Source organism: Felis catus, chromosome E1 (assembly GCF_018350175.1).
Source record: "Felis catus isolate Fca126 chromosome E1, F.catus_Fca126_mat1.0, whole genome shotgun sequence".
In the NCBI taxonomy this organism is placed as follows: domain Eukaryota; kingdom Metazoa; phylum Chordata; class Mammalia; order Carnivora; family Felidae; genus Felis; species Felis catus.
The window spans coordinates 56,170,516-56,187,564 of record NC_058381.1 but is presented as its reverse complement, the minus strand read 5'-3'; the positions used below and the strand labels follow the sequence as shown (position 1 = coordinate 56,187,564).

The 17,049-nt window shown below is 51.9% G+C and overlaps 1 protein-coding gene and 2 long non-coding RNA genes across 5 annotated transcripts in view; 2 read left to right on the top strand and 1 right to left on the bottom strand.

Annotated features, from left to right (window-relative positions):
- LOC123381985 overlaps positions 1 to 3,280 on the top strand; it is a 4,617-nt gene extending 1,337 nt beyond the window's left edge. The window contains exon 2 of the long non-coding RNA XR_006589680.1: positions 2,512 to 3,280. This is a non-coding gene — a long non-coding RNA (uncharacterized LOC123381985). The remainder of the gene's footprint in view (positions 1 to 2,511) is intronic.
- Positions 2,628 to 9,099, bottom strand: LOC123381986. The gene is made up of 2 exons (XR_006589681.1): positions 8,183 to 9,099; positions 2,628 to 3,761 (listed from the first exon to the last, which is right to left on the bottom strand). It is a non-coding gene; the product is annotated as an uncharacterized LOC123381986 (long non-coding RNA).
- Positions 9,100 to 9,341: 242 nt separating this feature from the next.
- Positions 9,342 to 16,951, top strand: WBP2 (WW domain binding protein 2). 3 transcript variants are annotated; one of them, XM_003997163.6, is made up of 8 exons: positions 9,342 to 9,588; positions 11,677 to 11,785; positions 12,917 to 13,052; positions 13,923 to 14,015; positions 14,665 to 14,799; positions 14,992 to 15,114; positions 15,577 to 15,653; positions 15,760 to 16,951. In XM_003997163.6, the coding sequence occupies exons 1-8, from the start codon at positions 9,530 to 9,532 to the stop codon at positions 15,811 to 15,813; spliced, it is 786 nt and encodes a 261-aa protein (XP_003997212.2). In that variant the 5' UTR covers positions 9,342 to 9,529; the 3' UTR covers positions 15,814 to 16,951. The 3 variants fall into 3 exon arrangements, with proteins under 3 accessions (XP_003997212.2, XP_019673823.2, XP_006940658.2); XM_006940596.5 differs by lacking the exon at positions 9,342 to 9,588 and adding an exon at positions 9,814 to 9,977; XM_019818264.2 differs by lacking the exon at positions 14,665 to 14,799.
- Positions 16,952 to 17,049: the final 98 nt, after the last annotated feature.

Sequence of the window (17,049 nt, the reverse complement as noted above, 5' to 3'; positions counted from 1 at the left end):
GCCCCAGCAGTGAGAATGTTTTTGGGCGTGAGTTTTGGAATCAGAAAGTTTTGGCTAAAAACTTTCCTTCAGCCATTTCTTAACTGTAGGTATTGGGAAGGTACTTTAGCCCCTCCGTGCCTGGGTTTCCTCACTTGAAAAATAGGGATAAGAGTGGAACTGCACAGCATTATGTTGGAGATGAAAAGAGATAATTTAGGGAAAGCGTTTGGTACAAGTCCTGGCACAGCGAGATTTCAGTAAGTGTTGTTGTCGTAGTAATAGTTAATGTTGTTATTATTCCCCAGTATAACCAAATAAAATCAATGTTCTTAGAAGATGTGTGAATCCTTGGGAGATCCCCAGATCTGTTCCTCAGGAGCTAAGGTTAGCCCAGACCTAAGTTTGCCAGGACACTACATCATGTCCCAGTCGCTAAGATTGGAAACTTTCGCTCACTTAACAGTATTTATGCAGTGTGGGGCGCTGTGCTCAGTGCTAGGGAGACAGGGGTGAGTGACCTAAACAGAGATGCCCCTGTCCTCGTAGGAACCTCACAAACGATAATTGTTTGTGAATACAAGGGCACGGCCCCGCCTCTCAGGAGACGCCCAAAAGAACTGAACACAGGGACTTGACCAGAAACTTACACACCCATATTCCAAGCACTTTTTCACAACAACCAAATGGTGGAAGCTATCCAAGTGTCCATCGAGGGATGAATGGATAATCAAAATGCGGTATTTACATATAGTGGACTATTATTCAGCCTTCAAAAGAAAGGAAATTCTGACACTTGCTACAACAAGGATGAAACTTGAAGACGTTACACTAAGTGAAATGAACCAAAAGCAAAAGGAGAAATCTTATATGATTCTATTTATATGGGGTTCCTACAGTAGGCAAATTCGCAGAGACAGAAAGGGGCGGGGGAGGGGAAGTAGGGAGTCGGCGTTTACTGGGGACAGAATTTCAGTTCAGGACGATGACAAGGTTCTGGAGATGGATGGTGATGATGGCTGCCTAACAATGTACTGAATGCCACCAAATCGCGCCCTAGAATGGTTAAAACAGTAAATTTCTTTTAAAGTAAACTCTACCCGCAACGTGGCGCTCGAACTCAGGACCCAGAGAACAAGAGTCACATGCTCTTCCAACTGAGCCAGCCAGGCGCCCCCCCCCCCAAACAGTACAGTTTATGTGTATTTTACCACTGACGGGGGTCAGAACACGCCTCCTGTGCTAACGAGACTCCAAAAACAGCAGACACAGGAAAGGCATTCTGACCTCCCCCTTTCTTCCTGAAAACAGAAGATAAAACTCCCACGTGAAAGATGCTCTCTCAAACCAGGAAGAAAAAAAACATTCTTATCACCAGGGAGGGGATGTTGAGGCCTAGAGACATCTGTACAAACCAGCCTTGTTAAAATAACTCGTAACTTCCTTTGGCCTTCTCTGCCACAATTACTCCTCTTCATTCAACCTAGTATATGAGCACTTGGGCCTAAGTTTTGGGGTCTTCTTTTTCCTGTGAAGGCTCCCGCCTACATGGAAAAATCAAATCTGCTGCCTTTTCTCCTGTTAATCTGTCTGATGTCAACTTGATTCTCAGGTCCAGCTAGAGACCCTACGAAGGCAGAGGGAAAGTTCTGTCTCCCCTACAGCACGATGAAACAGAACAAAACACGTTTCCCAGAGACAGAAAAAAAAAAAAAGAGAAAGAAAGAAAGAAAGAAAAGGACAGTGGCCATGAGAAGGGACCCTAATAGGGCTGGGGAGGGGCATTTCCAGGGATGACCTTCCTCGAGGGACAGCTGAGGCCTGTGGGCCAAGGACAAAGAGGGCGGGTGTGGGCGGGGCCTGGCCTGAGCTCTCCTGGCAGGGAGTGTAATAAGGGTAGGGAACAGGATGAGGTGGACCAGCCAGGTCTGACATGGCAGAGCCTGGTCGGGAGGATTCTAGATTTTGCTAGAAGTGATGGGAAGCCAAGTCAGGGTGTCACGTTGAGAAACGATGCAATCAGATTTGAAAGTCTAAAATCACTCATGGGGCGCCTGGGTGGTTAAGTCGGTTAAGCGTCCAACCTCGGCTCAGGTCAGGATCTCACAGCTTATGAGTTTGACCCCCGCATCGGGCTCTCTGCTGTCAGCACAGAGCCCACTTCGGATCCTCTGTCCCTGTCTCTCTCTGCCCCTTCCCTGCTTATGCTCGCTGTCTCTCAAAACTAAAGAAACATTTAAAAATAGGGGTGCCTGGGTGGCGCAGTCGGTTAAGCGTCCGACTTCAGCCAGGTCACGATCTCGCGGTCCGTGAGTTCGAGCCCCGCGTCAGGCTCTGGGCTGATGGCTCGGAGCCTGGAGCCTGTTTCCGATTCTGTGTCTCCCTCTCTCTCTGCCCCTCCCCCATTCATGCTCTGTCTCTCTCTGTCCCAAAAATAAATAAAAACATTGAAAAAAAAATAAAAAAAAGAAACATTTAAAAATAAAGTTATTTTTTAATAATGAAATAAAATAAAATCACTCTGTTATTTAGGTGAGAAGTGGGCTTAAGGAGGGAAAAGCAGATGAGAGGGACCACGAATGCCCCACCTCGCATCTTTCCAGGAAGAAGGAGAAGAACCTCTCCAGCTCTGGGAAAGAGCACCCAGAATAGCAGGGAGGGGCCCACGTCTGCAACAGCCTCTCTTGGTCGCTCTTCTCCCTGAGTCCCCCCCATCAGAGGGGTCCCTCCAGGCCTGGCTCCTCATTGCCGGGGTGGGGACACCTTCAGAGGTGACGCCCATGTCTTTCCAGGGCTTTGGAGGCACAGAAGTGGGAACGGACAGCGGGAGGCTTAGGTAAACACTGCCACAACAGGAACTGCTCGGAATAGGCCTTACAGCTGCGTCTGGGGAGACTGAACTTGACAGAGCAGGGAGGTCTGGACTGGGAACCTGGGGTGGGGCTCATCTCCATAGCAACCAGAAACAGCCCCAGCCAGGCCCTGGCTCTGCCTTCTGATGGAGGAGCTTGTGTTGCTGAAATACCCACAGGCAAAATGACGCGCCCGGAATAGCTCGGTTCCACATCACCAGCCCCTCATGGGGCACCTGCCACTCCGACATCGTGGCCACCCAACCAGCAGCAGGTGGCTGAAAGCTGAAGGTCACCAGGAGTCTTTCTCTCACTGGCTTGTTTGAAAGATGACCACTGGCGGAGTGAAAAAAACCCTGGCATATCAAGCATGGGTTTATTCGATAACACTCAGGTACGAGAACCGTCGGTATTTTTCCTAAATCAAATAAAATTTGATTATGAGCCGCCCTTTGCCAAGAGGGTAAGCTATCCAACCTCAGGCACGCTTGGAAGGATGGTGGTGGTCTCTGTCCTTGGTCCTTTGTCCGCTGGAGAGGAGAGCTTCTCCGTGGGGTGGGAATCTTCTCTCCACACGGAGGGCGCTTGAGACGCCCACTGTCTGAGCCCAAGTGGTCCTTGCATGGCGAGCCTTCTCTCCCCTGGGCCAAGCGAGGGTCGGGGATGGTGCCCAGTTGCTGTCTGTCTGCTCCAAACCCACGGTAGTAGTCTGCCAGAGCAGAGTACCACAAAGTCAGTGGCTTAAACGACAGAAACTGTTGTCTCACCGGCCTGAAGGCCAGCGTTCGAAACCAAGGTCTTGGCAGATTTAGTGCCCTCTGAGGCTGTGACAGAGAATCTATGAACAAGGCCGCTGTTTTCTGGCAGTTTGTTGACACGATTTGGCAATTCTTGGCTTGTAGAAGCCTTTGTCTTCACATGGCCTTCTCCCTGTGAAGAAACTTCCCCTTTTTATAAGGACAACAGTCACACTGAATTAGAGCCCACCCTAATTACCTCATCTTAACGAATTACATCTGCAACAACCCTACTTCCACTCCACTCAAGGTCACGTTCTGCGGTACTAGGAGCTAAGATTTCAACACGTGAATCTGGGGAGGACACAATTCAGCCCATGACGCTCACCCTCTACATTGGGCTTCCGGATGCTGGGGTTGGGGCTCTAGGGGCCACATTCGTCCGGCATCTCCTCGCGGGGCTCTGCCAACAGGGGGCGCTAGAGGGCCTGCAGGGCTCTAGGAGGAGAGGGAAACGGCACTTCCTGGGGGCTCCGGGCACCCCAACATCGAGGGAAGTCTTCTCTGCCAGCGGTGGCAGCTTCGAGCACTTCCGGACACCTTGGCATCCTTTGCTTAACCTCTTCAGTTACCCCGCTACCTGACTCTCCAGCGACACGACTAGCTTTATGCCTGTTTTACTTCTTCACAGTAAACGCTCTCTGGTCCCATAGCTGCTGTGGTTCGTCTCCGGACTGGACCCCTTGACACAACCCAAACCACAGTTCTCGTGGTCCAGCACCCCTGCTCTCGGCAGCCACACCCCACCTCTTGGGACTGCCAAACGGGAGCAAGGCAAGTGGGTTACCGCTAGAGGATCCCCCAAACTCTGCTTCTGTCCCTGGGCTCTGGGAAGTACCCCGTCCCCTCTGCGGGTCCAGCCATTTACCCTCTCCCGCCCTCCAGCCCTTCCGGCCCCAGCTGCACACAGTGGGCCTTTTTTTTTTCTTAGAAGGATGTGGGAACTTCTGGGCTCAGCCAGCACTGAGAACATCTGTTAGAGAACCCATAAGCCCACCCACCCTGGGAACAAGAAGGCTTGTCTACCCTCTTGGCTGAGAGAGGAGAAATGCCTCTCAGTCTGAGTCAGCCACCGCACAAAGAGTGAAGAAACAAGGTAATATCTAAACAGCTGCTCAGCTTTACAAAGAGGCTGAGACTTACCTAAATCACCCCGATGCAACCCTTTAGCATACTGATTTGGGAATCCTAAATATGAGACAGTATCAGCTTCAGGAGTGGGGAGAATGCAGGTCCCCACGGTGGTGGGGGTGGGGGTTGCCATCCTCAACTCCAACGCCCCCCTTGCCTTCTCTCCTCCTCCCATCCCACCCACCCCCACCCTCATCCTTTCTTCTGAAACAGGGGTTCTCAAGCGGAAGATTGCATAATCAATTTAATGCATAACAATTAGCATTTTTTTACCTAAATTTTTTTTTAATTTTTTAAAGTTTATTTTTCAGAGAGAGAGAGAGAGAGACAGAGACAGAGCATGGGTGGGGGTGGGGCAGAGAGAGGGAGACACAGAATCCGAAGCAGGCTCCAAGCTCTGAGCTGTCAGCACAGAGCCCAATGCGGGGCTCGAACTCACGGACCGCAAGATCATGACCTGAGCTGAAGTCGACGCTCAGCCGACTGAGCCACCCAGGCACCCCTAAAAAATATTTTTTAATGTTTATTTATTTTTGAGAAAGAGACAGAGCACAAGCAGGGGAGGGGCAGAGAAAGAGGGAGACACAGAATCTGAAGCAGGCTCCAGGCTCCGAGCTGTTGGCACAGAGCCCGATGTAGGGCTCCAACTCAGGAACTGTGAGATCATGACCTGAGTCAAAGTCAGCGTCTAACGGACTGAGCCACCTAGGTGCCAAGCAATTTTTTAAAATTACAAAATAAAATAGAAAGTTTCAGAGTACATCACATCATACAAATTTAAATTGTCCCAAAGCTGGTCTAGGGAAAACCAGAGTTTTGCTTTTTGTTTTTTTTTGTTTTTAGCTGATGTAATTCCGTCTCCTGGGGGAAGGGGGGAGATAGCATTCGTGATAAGATGCTTAAGCAATTTTTAGATAAATTTTAATAGCATTAAGATTTGTTCTGGGAAATTGGTTACCCACCTACCCAACCCAGCTGTCTTCAGTCAAGAGCCCAGTGAGGGTGCGTGGCTGGCTCAGCTGGTTAAGCGTCTGGCTCTTGCTTTTAGCTCAGGTCATGATCTCACAGTTGGGGGGATCAGGTCCCACGTAAGCTGGGTTCCATGGGCTGATGGTGAGAATCCTACCTGGGACTGTCTCTCTCCTCTTTTCTCTGCCGCTCCCCCTGCAGCTTAGATCTGGGGCACGCCCACTAATTGTTGGAAATTGCAAAGCCTGTCTAGGGGTATCCCTCATAAGGATGCGGCAGTCACCGAGGGGGATCATCAAGCTGTCTTATAACAGCTGCATGACCTTGGGCAAAAACCATGTTTTCTGCTAGCTTTGCTGTAGGCTTTATCTGTGTCTCTCCTCCCAGCCTGACTGCTGGGCTGCTCTTTTCTGTTTTAGTCTGAGCTGATTTTTACTCTTTCAGACCCAAACAGGTTTTTCCTCTTCCAGCTGCACTTATAAAATATACATCTGTGTGTACTTCTGTCCTGATATGAAATGTATTTCTTTTTTTTTTAATTTTTGAGAGAGAGCACGAGAGAGGGAGGGAGGGGGGGAGGGGGTTGGGGACCGAGGCTCCAAAGCAGGCTCTGTGCTAACAGCAGCGAGTCTGATGAGGGGCTTGAACTCGTGAACCTTGAGATCATGACCTGGGCCAAAGTCAACTGACTGAGCCACCCAGATGTTCCTAAGATGTATTTCCTACTATGGGGTCGGGGGTAAAAAAAAAAAAGGAAAGAAAGAAAGAAAGAAAGAAAGAAAGAAAGAAAGAAAGAAAGAAAGAAAAAGAGAGAGAGAGAGAAAGAAAGAAAGAAAGAAAGAGAAAGAGAGAGAGAGAGAAAGAAAGAAAGAAAGAAGAAAGAAAGAAGAAAGAAAGAAAGAGAAAGAGAGAGAGAGAAAGAAAGAAAGAAAGAAAGAAAAAGAGAGAGAGAGAAAGAAAGAAAGAAAGAAAGAAAGAAAGAAAGAAAGAAAGAAAGAAAAAAAGAAAACCACCATCTGGTAAACTGCTCCCCAAACTTTGTAATGTCGTGGCACGTATAGAGAATGATTATTCAGAACAAATAGGATCTGTCCTGCTCACTAGGGCAACTGCATGATGCTTTCTGGGCCTTCAGAGATGACCGGCCACCACGGGGTTGTCCTGGGGCGAAGGGAGCAGTATGGTAGGCATACTTGGGCCCTAGCTTAGCACACCACTCAAGAAGCTTCCCTCTGGGGGAAAAAAAAAAAGCTCCTCCTCGCTGGAGATCAGGAGGGATTACAGCTCAGCAAAGAGCGATCATTTCTGGAAACAAGCAGAGCCTGTGTGGACTCGAAGGCAGAAGTCTGAGTTCTGAGACTTGGGCCCAGACACGGGGCACTTTGCTGCTGACTTGGTTCAGCAATGAATTGCCCTCGAGCCCCCCAGCATGGGTGCTGGAAACCACTGCCCCCTTTCACAGTTGGGAGATTCTAACACTATGTTCATATGTCATGCATTTATTTTATTATTATTATTTTTAAGTATTTTATTTATTTTTAAAGATTTTGTTTCTAAGCAATCTCCACACCTAACGTGGGACTCGAATTCACAACCCCGAGAACCAAGCGTCGCACGCGCTACTGACCAAGCCAGCTGGGCGCCTCGTGGTCATATGTTTTCATTAAATTTGGAAAAGTCAAACATTGAAGCCGGACTCAACTAAGCCTGCTATCTCTTCTCCACTCTGACTTCCTCTTCAACACATTTCCTCTCCTGTCCAGAGGCCTAACCATGGCCACATACTGTGTTTTCAGGATTGTGTATTTTAGTTCTTTAAGCAAGGCCTCCAAAAGCTTTAGGCTCCACAAAACCTCCAATTGCCTCTGTGACCAATCAAGTTCCGCAAAGGGTGGGGGGATGGGACTGCACTGGTTCCCCACCTTCCCTTTTATGGTCCTCAAAGCTGCCATTCTTGCATACCCTTTACTGGGTGGATTTCACTTTCTTTTTGAAATTTGTTATTAATATTTAGAATGTGCACAACAAACAATTAAACATTACAAGGAAGTAGACAACAAATGCACAGAGTCACCAGCCTGCCCAATTCCCCAGACCCATGCCTCAGTGGGGTAATCCAAAAACAATGCCCGGTGGTTCTTTCCAGAAATTTTAGATCCAGATCTAGATCCTAATTTAAATACAAGCAGAAGCTTTTTTTTTTTTTTGAAGCATATTTACACACCCAGTTTGTACTTACACTTGATCTTAGCCAAAAGGCCAAGAAGTGATTATACACCAGTTTGCACTTAACAAACTGGCAATCTTTCTGTATCTGCACATAGAATTTGCCTTCAATTTTTTTTTTTCAAACAGTTGCATAGACTGTGTGTGCCAAAATTAATTTAACTACTAGGGCAGAGTATATCATGTCCATCATGCAGTGATTCATGCACGTGTCCTGCAAAGTCCCACCTGCTTCTGCACAAGTCTTCACAGAAGGCCAGGGGCACCTCGGTGGCTCAGTCAGTTGAGCTTCCAACACCTGATTTTGGCTCAGGTCATGATCTCACAATTCATGGGATCAAGCCTGGCAATCAGGTTCTATGCTGACAGCGCGGGGCCTGCTTGGGATTCTCTCTCTCTCTCTCTCTCTCTCTCTCTCTCAAAAATAAACCTTTAAAAAAATAAATAAAATCAAACTCTGATCCTGTAAGATTAATGATGCACCGCCACGTGAGGAGTGAGACCCCCTGATTCCTCCTTAAGATCCACTCAGAGGTGGGGGTAGTTTACATAATAACTACAGCTGCCCAGTGGACGCCGCCCAGTGCTGGGTCCTAAGCTGAGATGAGTCAGCTCTCTTTTGTAAGCCATATAATGGGGCTGCCGGTCTCGCTTTATGCCTAGTTCCATTTAATTACTGTCTTGTTTAAATCTTCCAGCTGGGACGCTGCTGGGCTGGCCCGACTGTAAGCTAGAACATTCCAGGAGTAGCAGCGCCACCGCGAGGCCAGCTCGGTGGAGGCGGCCAGGAGGTGGGGTGGCTACCGCTCAGAAGGTGGGTTTGGCGGAGGCGTCAGGTCCGGGCATCGAACTCTCCCCCCGCACGGACATTCTCACCCCCGACTCGGAGAGTGTGGGTCTGACTTCAAGATATGGATGGAAGTTTTTCCTGGCTCCTCTCTGCCAGCCCGCCACCATGTCCTGGAACTGGGTCCTGCACTCATTTACGAGGCTAGGGACTACCCTAATCCGGGGCAAAGTCAGACTCAGGGCTCCATAAATGTTGAGTGAATAAAGCTGCGCCAGCAAGTGGCTGTTCAGCATTCCCCACACCAGGTTTAGGTTCCTATACCCCTATTAGGTGAGTATGCACTTTTGAGCTCAGGGCCTTTATGATAAATTCCCCTGTGACGTGTTCAGCTGTTCATTCTGGGTCTCTTTGAAGACGGGATGGGGAGTGGGGAACGCGCAGGCCGCTGAGTCAAGCAATAAAAGGAGTCAACCCAGGCCTACGTTTTGGGAGACTACAAACTCCAGAATACATCCTTCCACTAGCGTAGAGAAAGGCCGATTGAAGGAGCATTGCCTTCTGGGAATTGTAGTCTTCAGCTTGTTTGTGATGCAGGCGAAGCTCGAAGGGGAGGGGGAGTGTGAGTAAACTATGACCACGTGACGCCCGAGATCAGGTGGTGGGGACAGCCTCCGCGCAAGAGCTGTGATTGGCTGACTCTAATACGAACGACGCCACTAGGGGCGGGCGCTAGGGAGGCGCAAGCGCACTGCGTTGGGAGTCTCGGGACCCTTCTCCGAGAGACTATGGCGCTCAACAAGAATCACTCGGAGGGCGGCGGAGTGATCGTCAACAACACAGAGAGGTGACAACATTGCGGAAGGATCCTAGAGCAACGGAGGGAGGGAGGGGGCAGCGTGGGCGGGGGGCGGGGGGGTGGTGGGGGATAAGCCCGTGAAGAGGGGAAACTGATGGGGTGCGGTGGGGGAGGGGGTGGGTAACGGCTGGAGGCGGGGCCGGCGGGAGGGGGGCCGGTCGAGGAGGAGGTTGCGATTAGCCGTCGGATGGGGGTGGGGTGCTGGACGGGGACAGGGCTTGGGGAGACAGGGCCCCGGGGTCGTTCTTGAGCCCCCTTCTCAGAGTCGATGACTTCAAGAGATGGGAACAGCCTTAGACAAAAATAATTGCCGTTTCTTGGGCGTTTACTACATTAGTACGTGTCAGGCCCTGCTTCTCTCCTATCTTATTTAATATGTAAGTACTGCGCGGCAGAGCATACTGTTATACACGTTTTACACGTAGGGAAAGTGAGGCACGGGGAAGTTGAGTAACTTGCCTGAGATCACAGAGCTGTAAATAACCAAGATGGGATTCCAGGAAAGGTGTCTTTACTCTGAAGTCAATAGGTTTAACTATCAGTATGTAGCCTTTTAGTATATTCCAGAACTGCTGAGTTTCCAGATGAGAAACAGACCCAGAGGTGCCGTTAAATAGGTAGCGCTTGTCAAATGTCTAACACAATTCCCCGCACGGTGTCCGTCCTTGTCTGTTTCTTTCCAATGCATGTTGACTTGGTTTACTCCCAGAACCGAGGTCTCCCAACTTGAGTTCTTTCTTCCCACCCCTCCCATCAGTTCTGTCTCTCTCCCCATCTCTGGACCTCTCAGTGGCTTCTCTCTGGCTCCTTGGGCACTGAGAATTGGATCATCCAGCTTTGGTTGAGCTATGCTGACTCTGAAATGCTTCTTGAAGGCAGAAGGCGTTTAGGAGGAGTCTGAGTCACCAGAAGAGACTTGGTGCGATCAGAGCTTTGTAGCCTGCTAAGGCCAGCACCCAGAAATGTTGATGAGTCAGGAGAAAGCCTGGGGTGCTCCCAGCCTCAGAATACTGACTTCCCCTCTATCTTACGTGCTCAGGTCTGCTGGACCAGCCTGTTCCTAGTAATGACCTCTTTTCTCTGAGTTGTCCTTCTCTTTTCTGGTACTAGTCCTCTCTCCCACTTAGCCCTCCCCAGTGAAGAAAGTTGTGGTATTTGGGAGGAAGGGGAAGACAAATGGAACCATGTGAACTTGGATCTTGTTATCTTATAATCAGAGAAATCTCACATTGTTCCCAGTTTGTAAGCTGTCTGTGTGAGAGCCAGTCTCCGGCCTGGAAAAACACTTTTGATGCCATTTGGTAACATCTCCTGGGACTATTTTTCTTTCTTTCTCAGTGGGACTTTGTGGGACGAGAATGTATCTATCCTGCTTGGGCCTCCTACCTGGCTTAGGGCTCCATTCTGCTAAATAATAGTGTGCCTTGTTTGAGAAAATGCTTTGGCCTCGTTTCCCCCCAAATTGCGTATACAGTAATTGAAGTTTAGTGTTTAAAATTTCATGTGTAAAATAGCCTTGCTCTTTTAAGTCACGAATCCCTTTGAGAGTGATCAAAGCCACGGATTCTCCGAGAAAAATGCATGTGCACCATCATCTCAAGGGCTTCGTGGCCTAAAACCCCAGCCAACCCAGGTCTGGAAACCCAGCTTTAAAGGAACCCTGAAGTGAGCCCTTTGGGGATGCACAGAGCCACGTCTTAAAGGGTTTGTGTATTAGGACTCAAAAACAAACCAGCCGAAAACAGAAAACACCTATAATAAGGACTCAGAAGAAAATGGGAGAGTTAACCCAGGTAATCTAACCTGATTTGAGGGATTACAGGGTTAAGGCTTTAAAGCCCTCAGCTCCTCTGGTGTGGTCACCTGGGGGTGGGGGGTGTGCGCGGCTTGGGGAAATTCTGCAGACCTCTGCCTTGCTCCTCCCTTCCAGGGCTATATTAATGGTTTCCTTGCAGCAATGTCAAAACAGAGATGCGACATGCGGACACCTGCCTACCAGGGGCGTGCAGTCCCTGGGGAAAACAGATCATGGCTCCAGACTGGCTCATCAGGGCTTTTTCTCCTTTCTTATCACAGCATCCTGATGTCTTATGACCATGTGGAACTTACATTCAATGATATGAAGAACGTGCCCGAGGCCTTCAAAGGGACCAAGAAAGGCACCGTCTACCTTACCCCTTACCGGGTGAGTTGCACAGTGTGATGGTTGGTTTGAAAGCTTGTGTTTCCTGGACGCTGATGGGGGTTTTAGGTCAGCGTCATGAGTCCAGTGGCCTCTGAACCTGGTGAATGTTCGTTCCTCACTCCACGTGTTTCTGTCACATGCTCTTGGGTGCTAGAACCATCAGACTGCTTGTGCAGCTTGAACTGACCCCTGGGTGTTGACTCCATGCAAATTCCAGATCTTTTGCTGTAAAATCTGTGTGTTGTTGGGTCAGTCCCCGCTGCTGGGATGACTGCAGCCTGGAGTAGAGGCTGTTGTTACTTTGATTTCCGTCAGAGTAGCCCACGAGGCCTTTGTGTACATCCAGAGTGACAAATGTGGTAAACAGGATACAGTAGCAGGGCCACAGCCTCCAGCTGGGCAGAAAGCCCGGCAAAACCCTGCAGAGCGAGAAGTGCCAGACTGCGGAATGGGCCTTGGCCTGAGAATTACCCAGGCCGACTCTGAGAGCCTTGCAGAGAAAGACAAATGGCCATTCTTGAAAAAGGTTCGCTGCCTGTAGCTACCAAGAGTTAGATTTAAAGACGGTTGGAAGTGGGGCGTAGCTTCAAGCTTTTATCAACGGGCCTTGGCAGAGAGACAAGGGAGCCTCAAAACCCCTTTTCTGTCATCTTCAGCCACAGATGGAAGTCACGGGTTTAAAACAGAGGGTTGTCCCAAGTGCGGGACGGGAAGCTTTTGCTGCTCTTTGGGCAGCCCCCTTCTCCCAGGATCTCACCCCGTCGGGCGACACCTCCCCGCTCTGGAAGCCAGCGCTGCCTACCCCTGCCTCTCTGCCCCAGCGCTCTGCACTTTTGTGCCACATCCGCCACCCCCTCACCGCCACTCAAACGGCAGAGCGGTCTGTTCCTCTCACACACGCTGTGAACGGCGTCTTTTTTCTCACAAACACCCACGTTCGGCCTCCAGCCAGGCTGCACGTGGGACCTTTCACTTTCAGAGTGCTCTCCGGAAGCTTCCTCGGTGCAGAGCGCCCTGGGGCTGCTGGGCCCTGGCCGGGGGAGCAGACCCCTCACGCACGGGAGGTGCTAGCTAAGGGGGGCTTCGGGCCGTGGGGTGGGCGCTGATGGCTCCCGTCCTCTCTGCCTGCAGGTCGTCTTTCTGTCCAAAGGAAAGGATGCCATGCAGTCCTTCATGATGCCCTTTTATCTGATGAAGGACTGTGAGATCAAGCAACCTGTGTTTGGTGCGAACTACATCAAGGGAACAGTGAAGGCTGAGGCAGGAGGTGGGTGATGAAGGCTCCGGGCCACGGATGGGGCTTCCAGAGAGGTGCTCTGCCGCGCCTCTGCTAGACGTCCCCTTCGGACCCTTATCACCCCCGGGCCTTGTCCTCTTCCTGGCTCTGGATTAGCTTCCAAGCCCAACACCCAGGCTGCCAGTTGTTCAGCAGAGGTGGGTTTTGGCCAAGGGCTAGGAGATGCTGGCGTTAAAGGTAGCAACTCAGATCACATTCTCCGAGCAAAGTCAGCTATGTCACTGAAAACCAAGAAAAAAAGTGCTTATCGTGACCTGGGGAATGTGTGCAAAGTTTAGCTGTCAGGTTCTCGGGAGGGGCCTTTTCCCTAGAGCCAGGAAGAGCCAGCTGTCTCTCTGCCACCAGAGACGCCCTGTTTGGTGGCCGGCTTTTGTGCAGACACCAGAGACTTCTTTGTCGAACTTGGCCTTCCCCTCACACCCAGCCAAGTGGAAGCTTGGTCTCTAGGCGCTCACAGTTCCCCTCTGGCAGAAGCCAGGTTCGAGGGGCCAGGGGTCCATCCTTAGTCCCCTCAGGAGGGGAGATCTGCTCTGAACTTGAATGTCACTTGTTGCTGAGTGAACCTGCCCTAGGGAGGCTGCTTCGTGGGGGTGGGAGGCTCTAGGGCTGATGGACTTCCACGGCTGGGGCTGGGGTAACAGGCTTGTTCCAAGAAAGAAGAGCCGCCTCTTCCAAAGAGCGAAGCAGGCACAGGCAGAAGGCGGGCGCGGCAGAGCCAGCCCTTGCCCCGCAGGCCACCAGGTCACTGGCCAGAGACCCCAAGAGAACAGAGAGCCGTCTCTTGAGGCTCTTGAGGCTGTGTTCTTTTCCTGAGCTGTTGACGCAATGTTCCCCTCCCAGGTGGCTGGGAAGGCTCTGCGCCATACAAGTTGACCTTTACGGCAGGGGGAGCCATCGAGTTTGGACAACGGATGCTACAGGTGGCATCTCAAGGTATCGAGGCTCTGAAAGCCCCCGGGGCGAAGGACACACTGACACGCGTGGGTTTAGTTTGTGCATTTGACTTGGTTTACTTTTTATTCTGATCTTTTAAGCACTAGAGAGAGAAAGTCTCTGGGCCCCGGGCCCGCCGGGGCTGGGAATTGAGAAGAAAGCTTGTAATTAGCATCACTCCGGCCTGTACCTCGAAGGCTGGGTTTGCCCTGTCTGGAGCAGGTATAGGACATCTTGACAAAGCTCTTTGGACCCAAGGACATTTTACTGTGGCCTCATAAAAACAAACATGAAACCCAACCTTTAAGCTACCATTAACACCTGAAATCCCCAAGGGTTGTGCTCAGCAGACATCCTCCCGTCGCCCCCAGCCTCACCCCGGCTCCGGCTGGTACCCCATCCCCGAACCTCCCTCTTTCTGTCCATCTGTCCTCTGCCCACCCCTCCCCCCTGCCCTTGACCTCCCCTGCCTCGGCTCTGACCTGCCTCCCCATCCAGACTCCTCACTTCCTCCCTGACCAAGGCTGGCTCCAGCGTGGATGGGGAGTGGAATGGGGCGGGGTAAGGCATGTCTGCTGTGCACATTCCAGGGACCCTGCAGCTCCCTTCGGTAGGCGACACTCATTTCTCTCTCCCCTTGTACTTATAGCCTCCCGAGGTGAAGCCCCCAATGGAGCCTATGGGTATTCTTACATGCCCAGCGGGGCCTATGTCTTTCCCCCGCCAGTCGCCAATGGAATGTACCCCTGCCCTCCTGGCTACCCCTATCCACCGCCCCCACCTGGTGAGTGTGTCCTTTGCTGCCCACCCCTCACCCCACCCACCCGCTAACCACCCCACCCAGGCCAGGGGGTTGTAGAGGGGAGACTTGTTCTTCAAGCTGCTTCAGGACTGATTGAGAAGGTGGAGAGGCCCGGGAGCTGCCGGCTGAGGGGCTAGGCTGCTCACTGGCCCCTGTTCCTCTCTTGCCGAGCAGAGTTCTATCCAGGACCCCCCATGATGGACGGGGCCATGGGATATGTGCAGCCCCCACCACCGCCCTATCCTGGGCCCATGGAACCTCCTGTCAGCGGCCCTGATGTCCCCTCTACTCCTGCAGGTGAGGCCCTGGGCTGCTAGCAGTCCTGGGGGGCCAGCCCTCCCCTCTCCGTGGCTGTGCGGAGAGCCTCAGAGAACAGTTAGAGGTCGGCCGGGAGCCCCACATGTTGAATGACCCCGAGCCTTGGACTAGTCCCGGGGACTAGCAGTGTGGTTGCTCCTGGGGAGGGTCTAGATTCCACCCTCACCTCCAGCCTCTTCCCCGACTAGCCTTGTGCCCCGGGGCTGGGAAGGTCTCCCTGTAGCGTCTTGTCTTCTGTAACCGCATGGTGGCAGTACCACCTGGCGGGATCATGGGGAGAGAGGGGTAAAGGAGCTGGAAAGAACCAAACTGGACCAGGCAGCACTAGCCGCTGGGGGGGTGATGCCTGGCGGGGGCATCTATCTCAGCACAGCTCCAGGGGCGGCTGGAGAGGGGAGGGCTTGTCGCCGGGCCTTAGCCCAAGCGTGTTTGTTCTCGCAGCTGAAGCCAAGGCGGCAGAAGCGGCTGCCAGCGCCTATTACAACCCGGGCAACCCACACAACGTCTACATGCCCACGGTGAGCAGGGCCCGTGCGTGGGCGGCCAGATGCAGGGGTTTAGGGGTGGGAAGATCTGGTCTCGTTGTGAACCTTCTAATGCGATCTTTCTTCCTTCCTTCCTCAGACCCAGCCTCCGCCACCTCCCTACTACCCCCCGGAAGATAAGAAGACCCAGTAGACCCCTCCCACCCCTGCTTCCCACCCCTCGTCACTCTTCCCTTCCCTTCCTCTTGGGGCTGAGACTGGGGTTCGGGGGGTGATGGAAGGGCCTTGTTCTTCCTCCAGGTGTGATTATAAAACACTTCCCAAGGACTGGTGTTGAGGGAAGGGGGGGCCCCCCTGACTCGGGAGCTGTGCCTCCCAGCTTCTCAAGCTATAGCTCAGAGCCCGCTCAGTCGGCGCCGCTCGGTCGTGCTTCCCTCTCGCCACGCCTGGGGCTCTGTTCAGGAGCGTGAGCGTCCACCTCGTTCCCGTCTTGCTCTAGTAGTTTCTCCCCACGGAGACTCTCTGGCCACCTCCTGTACCGCAGTCCAGCTCCCTCGTTTTGGAATCCACTTTATACTCGGCCTCGTGAACTCCCTCAGACCAGCCTCGCGTCTTCCTGAGGGCCCCTGCCAGGCCCCCCTCACATTCCCTCCACTCTGGTCTGTGCCTAACCATGGAAACCGGACTGTCAGCCCACATTCCAATCCCAGCCAGCCTCCAGCCCCGGTCACACTCTTCTTCCCCTCCCTGTCCTGTCCTCGGTCGTCTGTCGCCACCGCTTTGTGACTTTTTGGAGCTTTAACGTGAGCTTCCGGGGGGTGGGCCGCCTCAGGACCAGGCCGCCGCGATGGGGAGGGAGCCCACTGCTTCCCTCCGAGTGTTTCTGGCATTTGTTTCCCTTTGCCTTCTCTCTTTTCTCTCTAGAAGGGGCTTCTCAGACTGGATGCGTGTTCATCCATCCCATCATGCCATTTGGGGGCTGCTGGGTGGGCTGGAACAAAGGCCCTGACCCCTGGGGCCTGGCCTGAACCTGTGTGCTGACCGTGACCTCTCACCAGCCCCTCACCCTGCCCTCTTCCCTTTAAGCTTCATGCCTAATTGGTGATATGCCCCCTGGATGCACTAAAATTTGCTCTCATTTGCTTCTGGACTGGCCGTGAAGTGAGGAGATGGTTATTTAAAGAGAATTCCCTATTTATTTGACAAAAAAAAAAAAAAAAAAAAAAAAAGAGAAAGACAACAACCAGTTAATATATTAACGTGAAATAAACCCTGTTTGCACCTTGATTTGTTTGCTGAAAATGTGAAGTAGTAAAAATGAAGTGACTGGACCTGTCTGGCTCTGTGTGTGGTGACCAGCGTGATCTCTTGGGAAAAGAGAACTGGCTGCTAAGGGCCCTGGGGAGACTGTTCCCGCCCCGTGTGAGAG

Coding starts and splice junctions, on each gene's coding strand:
- WBP2 (XM_003997163.6), top strand. CDS start 9,530: ATGGCGCTCAACAAGAATCACTCGGAGGGCGGCGGAGTGATCGTCAAC. Junction 9,589..11,676: donor ATCGTCAACAACACAGAGAG/GTGACAACATTG, acceptor TTCTTATCACAG/CATCCTGATGTCTTATGACC. Junction 15,115..15,576: donor TGTCCCCTCTACTCCTGCAG/GTGAGGCCCTGG, acceptor TTGTTCTCGCAG/CTGAAGCCAAGGCGGCAGAA.